Source organism: Solanum stenotomum, chromosome 1 (genome assembly GCF_019186545.1).
Source record: "Solanum stenotomum isolate F172 chromosome 1, ASM1918654v1, whole genome shotgun sequence".
NCBI lineage: Eukaryota > Viridiplantae > Streptophyta > Magnoliopsida > Solanales > Solanaceae > Solanum > Solanum stenotomum.
The window spans coordinates 17,517,755-17,526,867 of record NC_064282.1 but is presented as its reverse complement, the minus strand read 5'-3'; the positions used below and the strand labels follow the sequence as shown (position 1 = coordinate 17,526,867).

The window sequence follows — 9,113 nt, the reverse complement described above, 5'->3', positions numbered from 1 at the left end:
CACCTTGAGCTTAATTTCCTAGTTGATTTCTTATCATTTATTTACCCATTCTTTTTGAATGATTCAACAACACGGATCAAGAATTATAATTAAAATTCTAGTTTTTCCAGGAATCGAATAGGCACATTATGTTGATTTATTAATCTCTACAGGAATTTTATCAACTCCAAAGTTTTGAAGACATTTCTTTCATGCATGCCACCGTTAGTTCAATATGAAACGTGTTGTCCACAACTCATCATTTTCCCAACCTTAGAAAAAGGGGTACCCCTTCCACCAACCTTTCAACAAACTAACATTTTGTCTCAGAACATCAACAATTCTCCTGTCATTTCCAAATTGAAAGAAAGATAAACCTGAAAACAATCATTTCCCAAGTTTGTTGCTTTATCAGTACTCTTTTCCTCAACAAATAAAGGTTCCAACAATGAAAGTGAAAGTGTTTGGTCGCTTCAAATGCAAGCTTTTCAATCCATGCAAGAAAATAGTAAGGTTGTTCAAGTTCAGACTCAGAAAGCCCCTCTTTATAAGAAGACTTAAGTTTTGCCGTTCAGTACATAAGACTGAACGGCTAAGAAGAAGAGGGAGAGAGGAGGACCAAGTCATGGAGCTCAAGAGTTTCTCAGAAGTGGAACTTCACAACAAAGCACCATTTCCATCACCCCTCACCCCGGCTTACGTGAGATTGAGTACAGCAACTAGAAAAGAAGTGCCAGTTCTGGATGATGTGGAAGATGCATGCAGGAGCTTTGAGAATTATCTGGTGGAGATGATTGTGGAAGAGGGGAAAATGAGGGATTTGGCAGATGTGGAAGAATTGTTGTACTGTTGGAAGAATCTCAAAAGCTCTGTCTTCATTGAACTGGTGAGCAGGTTCTATGGAGAGCTATGCAGGGATTTGTTTTCCAATAGCTACGAGGACAATGTTAACACCCCAAAGAGACTCTTATAATGAAACTGTTTTATCTTATTGTTTGAGCACAACTCATGTCTTTATATTTACAACTTATGTTGCTCGGATCCTCCAAATATGCATAGCTTTTGGAGGATCCGACACACACCTAGTTGTATTCTATAAGAGTCCGAACAACATAGCTTACATCCCTTTCTATGCATGTATTTTGCAAATATGTAACAGCAGTAGCAAATTTGAGGAATCAGCATGCCCAACAAGCATGTTATTTCATAAGTTCATCGCATACAGTGTCTATCACATTCATGACCATCCCTATACCGTTTCCTCGAACAAGATACATGAGTGCTTTTCCTATCGAACTTGATATACAGGAGCATGATACTTTAAAAATATCTAATAGGGTAAACCATCCATGTCTTCTAAAGGTACAAGTACTTTTCAAGTGGCTAGAGCTATCACAATAACTGTATTGATCTATTCAACCTTCTTTCCTACAACTAGGAAGTTTTGGGAGGGGTTCCTGAAAGCATTGCAAATTATTTAACTAATCAGATTCATCGGTAGAATAATCAGCATCCTTAGAACACCCCTTCTTTAGTCTCTCTTGGAGATCCAACTGCTTGGGTAACACTAGCTCAATTCTCCGACCCGACTCTAAAAAGTACCTCTCAAGCACCATCTACAATTATATAATAAAGTTCAGTTCTTAATCATAAGTTACTATTTTCAGTCTCTCTGAAAAAAATATACAGGAGAAGTAGAAAAAAGACAATGAATTGAACTGAATACATACAGCAGCAGCGTAGGCGTCCTGTTTCCCTTCACGAGCAGATTTTCCGAGGCCCCTAAAAATAGTTGTTCGGTTCATTTAGAATTTTATTTTTATAATATTCTGATATCAAAATAAATTTATCTTCGTCTAATATGCCCCATCATGAACCTTATCTAACAACCTATTTATGCCAATTTTCATCAAGACACTTTAATTACAATATTAGAACAAATATACGACACACACTAATTGCTAATGTTTCTGAATTTGCTCACATTGGAATATAATATCTGAGGTAAGTTAGATTTAATGATCAACGGATCAAAGTTCATTCTGTATAACTGATCAACCCCGTGGGACTAGCATGCTATCATAGTTCCATTGATTACTTGCATCCTCTCACCAGCACATATGAGAAAAAATCTCATACTCCCTCCGTTTCAAAAAGAATGACCTCCTTTCTTTCCTTTCTTTTTTAGTCTGTTTCAAAAAGAATGACCTCTTTCTTTCCTTTCTTTTTTAGTCTGTTTCAAAAAGAATGACCTCTTTCTTTTTTTGGTATCATTTTAATTTCAGTTTCCATGTGGCATGTTTAAGGCCACAAGATTAAAGGGCAATTTTGTACATTTGACATAACTTTAATTTAGGACCACAAAATTCAAAAGTCTTCTTATTTTCTTAAACTTCGTGCCAAGTCAAACTAGGTCATTCTTTGTGAAACGGAGGGAGTAGTTTTTTTCCATCTACTAGGATTAGGACTGTGGTCTAATGATCTTCATTCTAGCTCCTAACTAGATAATTTTTCTTGCTTATAATGGGAAAAAAAGTGAAGATCTACTACTAATAGATGTTTCTACCACTTCAGAATAATTTCTTGCAAGTTGTAACAGACTGTTCAAAGGATACCCTCCCTTCTCATATACATTTGACAATCAATTTATTAGCAAGAGAGGTAGACAAACTTCATCGATGTCCAAATGAGATCATGATTCCTCCTTGCAGATCCTAGATATTTCCTCACGTAAGAGAAAGAATTGGCCGTTGATGGAATGAAAGAGCTTCCCCGCAACTGATTCAATAAATAAAGGAAGAAGTCGAAAGAACTTATTACCTATCAACCATGTAGCTCATTGCGTCAATTGTTGTCCCGTACTCTTCCTGCAGATATACTCTCCATCCCCTAAAAGGACAAAATTGACATTTAAGATGACAAATTATGGCAGAAGGTTCCTCACCACTTAAGAAAATGAATTTAAACATGTCACGAGAGAATGACTAGTGAACTACAAGATGAACTTAGTGTCAATAATTTGTAAAACAAACTTATAAAAAGAATGTAAAACCAAAGCATACTAGCTCAAAGGTAGGTTTCTGAAAAAAGGAAGTCAACTAGTAGCCCCAGTGTGTAATAATCAGATCAGTTTTGGTTAGTAAAGCATGGCAAGCAAGCATGTTCTAGATAGTTCAACCAATAGACTTCCAAATATTTGATCTGTCCGTTTGTCATTAGGCTTAGAGACATGTACTAAGCTTCAAGGCAGGACAAGATTTCTTGTTCAAGTGAGTGCTTCATGTTGCATGATACCTTCTTGCAGTTTTAATGACTTAAACTATCTCATCTAACAATATCTTCATTAGATGAGTCGAACATCTATCCTCTATTATTTACGAGAGAGCGACCATCGTCAAATTTGACAAATATGCAATGTCACTAGCACTTGAAGCTACTGAGGTATAGAATGCAACATCACAGCATACTTCACACAACCAACTTGATCACTCTAAAACCAGCATGTTGAAATTGGCCCACATTGCCAATTCAGATCAACCAACAGAAAAGAGATATTATTATCTATTTAGCCTGCAATTTTATCTCTTTGTTTCATTTCTTAGCTTGATTTCACAAAGAAAACAATAACAGACAAAAACTGCTAAATGACTACTACCTCTCAGCAGCTCGAACAGCAAGCCTACCAGCAACACTCCGAACTTTGTTAGATTGTGGAGTTTCCTTTCCATCACTTGACAAAGGGAGTCCAATTATAAACTCATCCACTTCCTAACCTCCCAACAAAACCATACTCATGAAGCTCCAGATACTGGACTATCAATTTAATTCTTAACAAAAATAAAATGAAAAGAGTAACTAAATCATATTCAAGAAGAATAACATCAATAACCAGCTTATAAATTACCATAAAAATTAAATCTTTCTACATAAAACATGAAGAAGCTGTATACCTGTTTTTGGGCAATATCAATAATTCGAAGTTCAAGCTTCTGTCCTCTCAACTCCAAAACCTAAAATCCACCAAATCAAAGTTCCAGTATATGAATGTGGGTGTGTATGAGAGCTTTGCGGATGAAATTGGGTTACCGTTAAGGGTCGAAAATTGAATCCTTTACTTAGGGCAAGTCCAGTACGGGCAAGACCCAAATCTACCCCAAGACTGAAACCTCCTCTCCATGTTGAATCGAGCTTCCGTCGAACCGCATTTGGGGGAATTTCCTCAAGCGATACTGCTCTTATTGCCTGAGTTTTTGTAGTTAATCGCAGATAGTGCCCTCCGGCCGGTCGAAATGTCACCGGCGGCAAGCTTACCGCTGCTAAAAGATGCGCCATGCGAAGATGTTATGGGACAATATTTTTTCAATAAAAGCATATTGGAAATGGATATGGCAATTTTTTGGGACAATATTTTCAAAGATAAATTTGAGTGTAAAATCATGAAAAAGAGCATTTTAAAAGATTTCCATTATTGTTTAGTATTTAATTAAATAGATAAGTTATTTGAAATGGTTATTAGGAGAGACTAGAGACTTTAAATAACATGCAAAAATAATATTAGATGAAAATTATTTATAATGACAATTTTGTCTTGAACAATTAAAAACATAACTTATGTTAAGAGTAATTACCTTTTTCACTTTTGTTATTGTTTAATATCACTTTCTTCATAAATTTGATCAAATATCTTGACTTTCTAAATTAAAAAAAATAAAAACAAATGATTGTGAAATGCATGTTAACAAAAAAATTCAAATATACGAATAAAACCAAATCTTGAGAAAGAGAAGAAGTCATCACTCCAAGCCTTCAATATAATTAGTTAAGGACACACGCCAACCTAATTATCTGATTTTGGTTTTTAATATTTTCCCCTGTGGGTGGATAAATTAGTATTTTGTTCCTTGTCCAATATTTCTTTTTTATTTGTTCCTTTTTACTCGTCTATTTTAACTAATCAAGAAATGATAATCTTTTTACTTATTATATTCTCAATTAATTACTATGAAACAAATATAACTTCTTGAAAATCTTAAATTTTTAAATAATCCACTTCATAATTAATAGGGGTAAAATAGTAAATTCACTATTTCAATTTAAAAATGGACAAGTAATTAGAAACAGAGAGAGTATAACTATTAGTCTAACTTCTTATTTTATTTTATAACCATTTCATATTTGAAATTCATTAGTTCGATTAATTCAGATTCACATCGTATAAATTAATTTAAGAAAAAAACACTCTCTACGAGATATGTTCTCATTTTCATAATTAAACACAAAACCTCTATATATACAGGGTGGAATCTCATCCATCCTAGTAATAGTACACATTGATATAACTACATGTCTACTACTATTACTAGAGGATTGGAGACTAGTCTTTGTTTTAAACTGTTCAATTCTTCAAATCCTTAAAACTTTAAGGCAAGAAAAAGTCACTCCGATCAAATTATAACCCCAAAGGTTTGAACAATATAGAAGTAGACTCCACAAGTTACTCTTTCCGTCTAATAGTAATTGTCTACAATAAACTTGGTATAATGAATAAGAAATAATAAATAATATGATAATATGACTATATTACCCTTTGAATATATTAAATTTAATAAATTGAAAAATGTAGATATTGAATAGTATTTACTATCAAGGGTAAAATAGACATAAAAGATCAATTATTTCTTGATTTTTTAAACTGGATAAGTATTGTTGGAATTTTTTTTTTAATATAGTAAACAAATAAAGATGGACGGAAGGAGTACATTTTTAAACTACGTTAGAGAGAGCATTTCGTATTTATTTTTTAAAAAACAAGAAAAAACATATTCTCAAATCCCCAATTTTGGTTTTCTCTTTCCTTATGGTAGATTCCAAAGGATCATCCATTTCTCCAATTCCCAATTACATAATCCTAATGCTAATCTAACAATCACAGACTCACAGCCATGATTTGATCTTTGCCACGTTAGTCCACTTAACTATTCAACGGCTATGATGTTCTTCTAATATCACTACCATGTGAGAAATGACACTCACATTAATTAGTGTTGAAAATAAAAAAAAGTCATTTACGAATATGCTTAGAATTCTCTTACTTCAGCTACCCCTTTTAATTTCACTTTCATTTAATTATTTTTTTTAAAAAAAAAAACTGTCATTCAACACGCCAAGCATATGCTGCTAAATATTCTTTTTACTTGTTAAAAATCAACCCCATTTTCTTGCCTTTTTTTCACTTATCACACACTATAATATATACTCCTCTTCTCCCTCAATATATTTATTTTCTCATTTTGTAGCAATTTGAACTTCTTTAATTTTTTAATATAAGAGAATGAAATTTGGGAAAAGATTGAAGCAACAAATTCAAGAAACATTACCTGGGTGGGGTGATAAGTTTTTGTCATATAAAGAGTTGAAGAAATTGGTGAAATTGATTTCTTCATATGCACCACAAATGATGAGTGGATCATTGGAGTATGGTAAGGCAGAGGCTGAATTTGTGTATTTGTTGAACAATGAGATTGATAAATTCAATGCATTTTTCATGGAACAAGAAGAGGATTTCATTATAAGACATAAGGTATGGATCACCAATTATAACTCCAACTCTAATCTTTTTTTGTTTTGTGATTAATTGTAATGAGGTGAATTAAGTAGTTTGAGTTAGTCACAACAATAATAACATATCCAATAAAATGGGATCTTAAAGAATAGAGTATATGCAAATCTTATTATATAACTCGTAGAGTTAAAGAGATTTTTTTCAAATTAGATTAGTACAATTTGGAATTAAAAGTCCAATACAATAATAATTACGCCTTAATTTTAAATAAATTGTGATTGACTATATGAATTATTAATATTTAATTTAATTTTAACTCATGTTATTATACTAAATAAAATAAAAGTGAAAAATAAGTTTTATAATATACATAAATAAATAGTAGCAGTAATATCGAATTTCTCTAAAACCTATTTCCAACTAGTACTTATATGGATCTTTTTCTTTGACTTAATATCTTTAGCTAAAGTTGTATAGATTTCAAATTGATGAGAATTGGCGAGTTGAGCTATGATTTATTATTTAGCCTTTTTTATCAAATTCATATCAAACCAATTAATTTTTAAACGTGTTAATGACTCATTTGATTATTAACTCAATTTATTATAATTTGTTCAAAATTAGCTCAATCGACCCGATCAAGGCACATAAAAGCAAATTGATGAAGCAACCTAGTACATAGTCCAAAAGTAGTGACATGCCACTTAGTACATTTATTTCTAGAAGGCTTGTCACATACACGAGAGGACAAAGTATCTTCACGGAATAAGCTCAAAGATGCCACAACATTATGTACTTGAATTGTGCTTTTCTTGAAATGTTGGGATCCTTCGACTGTTATCTTCATTTTAATTTGTTTGTTTTATCTTTTTTTTTTTAGTATGTTATATATTTGAAAATTACATTTAAAAAATATTTAAATCACAATAACTATAACTTAGAATATTCGGTTATATATATTTAAAAATTACGTAAAAGTATTATGAATCACAATAATTAACAATTTAAAATATTTGATTATATATTTAAAAATTAAGTAAAAAGTACTATAAATTCACAATAATAAACAACTTCAAAAAACATATGAACGATTTGATTGACTCTCTGAATTTTATTTGTATCATATAAATTGAGACAAAATAAGTAGTACATGACATATAGTATATTTTTGGGTAAAATTTTAGAAACAGAGAGATTGATAAAATAATTAATGTTTGTTGATATTCAGGAGTTGCAACAGAGGATCGGGAGAGTGATTGATAGATGGGGGCCAAATGGAAGCCAACCCTCTGAGACAGATTGCAAAGAAGAGTTAGCAAAAATCAGAAAAGACATTGTTGATTTCCATGGTGAAATGGTGCTCTTAATCAACTATAGTAACATTAACTACACAGGTATATAATTAAATTCTACTCCTAACTATAATTATTATCAACAGACAACAGACAGTTACACGTAGTTATCTTTTATTTTTACAGGATTGGCTAAGATACTGAAGAAATACGACAAGCGAACAGGTGGATTACTGCGTTCGCCGTATATACAAAAGGTGCTTCAGCAGCCATTCTTCACAACAGATTTGATATCAAAGCTTGTAAAAGAGTGTGAAAGTACGATAGATTCAGTGTTTCCGCCTCCGTGTGATGTAGAAAGAGGATTAGTATTAGGATCAGGAGTTGCAGGGGAAGGAATATTTAGAATCACAGTAGCAGCTCTGCTTACTATGCAAGAAATAAGAAAAGGAAGCTCTACTTATGGACGTTTCTCTTTGCCACCACTCAATTTGCCTGATCAGACTGATGTCATTCAGTCACAATCCTTGCAGCTCAATTCTCCAATTGCAATTCCCTAGCAAGTTTTTTATACATGTTACACTTACATATATGAGTATTTATAATTAGTATGATTGTGTAGTCTTTTAATTTGGTAATTAGTAGTATATATATATGTGGGCAAGTTGTTTTAAATGAATGAATCGCTTTGGTATTTTGATCACTGTGTTTGTATCATGTGATGATCATCTTTTAAGTTAAGTGACTTAGAAGTCACGACGTCTGACGTTCAGTGTTGAAAGTGAGTTCGACAAATCCTAATATAGTTTTAGTTCAAACTGTTTATTTGTCTCATAGGAAATTCATTTAATATGTATAAATTATTAAACTAGAACTTTGTAACTCAAAAGCACTAAAATCCCAAACACTTAACTGTCAAGTACTTCTGGCTCCATTTCAAAATTGCTATTCCCGATGAAGGCAAAAACACTATGTGATGTTTTTCTACTTATCCGAGTTTTGATGGTATTCACAATTTCTTCTAAGCTCTGGACCTCTAAACATGTATCACTTTTACCCGGATAATCCAACAAGTTATTGACATCCATTTTATTGTGGTAACCGAGATTATTAATCATGACCTCAAGTTCATGAATGATGTTTTCACAAGTAGGTTCATTCAAATTCTCTGAGATTGCATCCCCCAACGAATTTTACAGTATCGAAAATAATTTTTTATTGACATTTGATGTCCAAGCAAGGATTGCAAAATTGATAGCATCAAAACATTAATCTTTGCT

At 32.3% G+C, this 9,113-nt stretch overlaps 3 protein-coding genes across 3 annotated transcripts; 2 read left to right on the top strand and 1 right to left on the bottom strand.

Annotated features, from left to right (window-relative positions):
- The first annotated feature begins 287 nt into the window (after positions 1–287).
- Positions 288–1,006, top strand: LOC125845472 (transcription repressor OFP17-like). Its single transcript, XM_049524988.1, has one exon. It carries the CDS (start codon positions 428–430, stop codon positions 950–952), a length of 525 nt encoding a protein of 174 aa, XP_049380945.1. The 5' UTR covers positions 288–427; the 3' UTR covers positions 953–1,006.
- Positions 1,007–1,162: 156 nt separating this feature from the next.
- On the bottom strand, positions 1,163–4,345 carry LOC125845417 (uncharacterized). The gene is made up of 6 exons (XM_049524922.1): positions 4,066–4,345; positions 3,930–3,989; positions 3,635–3,747; positions 2,800–2,868; positions 1,710–1,761; positions 1,163–1,595 (listed from the first exon to the last, which is right to left on the bottom strand). Exons 1-6 carry the CDS (start codon positions 4,309–4,311, stop codon positions 1,461–1,463), a joined length of 675 nt encoding a protein of 224 aa, XP_049380879.1. The 5' UTR covers positions 4,312–4,345; the 3' UTR covers positions 1,163–1,460.
- A 1,884-nt stretch (positions 4,346–6,229) lies between these two features.
- LOC125845331 (SPX domain-containing protein 3) lies at positions 6,230–8,477 on the top strand. The gene is made up of 3 exons (XM_049524819.1): positions 6,230–6,559; positions 7,770–7,935; positions 8,020–8,477. The coding sequence occupies exons 1-3, from the start codon at positions 6,311–6,313 to the stop codon at positions 8,391–8,393; spliced, it is 789 nt and encodes a 262-aa protein (XP_049380776.1). The 5' UTR covers positions 6,230–6,310; the 3' UTR covers positions 8,394–8,477.
- Positions 8,478–9,113: the final 636 nt, after the last annotated feature.

Bases quoted from the DNA above. Each gene is read 5' to 3' on its own strand.
- LOC125845472 (XM_049524988.1), top strand. From the start codon at position 428: ATGAAAGTGAAAGTGTTTGGTCGCTTCAAATGCAAGCTTTTCAATCCA.
- LOC125845417 (XM_049524922.1), bottom strand. From the start codon at position 4,311: ATGGCGCATCTTTTAGCAGCGGTAAGCTTGCCGCCGGTGACATTTCGA. The intron at 3,748-3,929 runs GTATACAGCTTC...TTGGGAGGTTAG, and splicing joins TTGATATTGCCCAAAAACAG to GAAGTGGATGAGTTTATAAT. The intron at 1,596-1,709 runs GTATGTATTCAG...ATATAATTGTAG, and splicing joins AGGACGCCTACGCTGCTGCT to ATGGTGCTTGAGAGGTACTT.
- LOC125845331 (XM_049524819.1), top strand. From the start codon at position 6,311: ATGAAATTTGGGAAAAGATTGAAGCAACAAATTCAAGAAACATTACCT. The intron at 6,560-7,769 runs GTATGGATCACC...GTTGATATTCAG, and splicing joins ATTTCATTATAAGACATAAG to GAGTTGCAACAGAGGATCGG. The intron at 7,936-8,019 runs GTATATAATTAA...TTATTTTTACAG, and splicing joins TAGTAACATTAACTACACAG to GATTGGCTAAGATACTGAAG.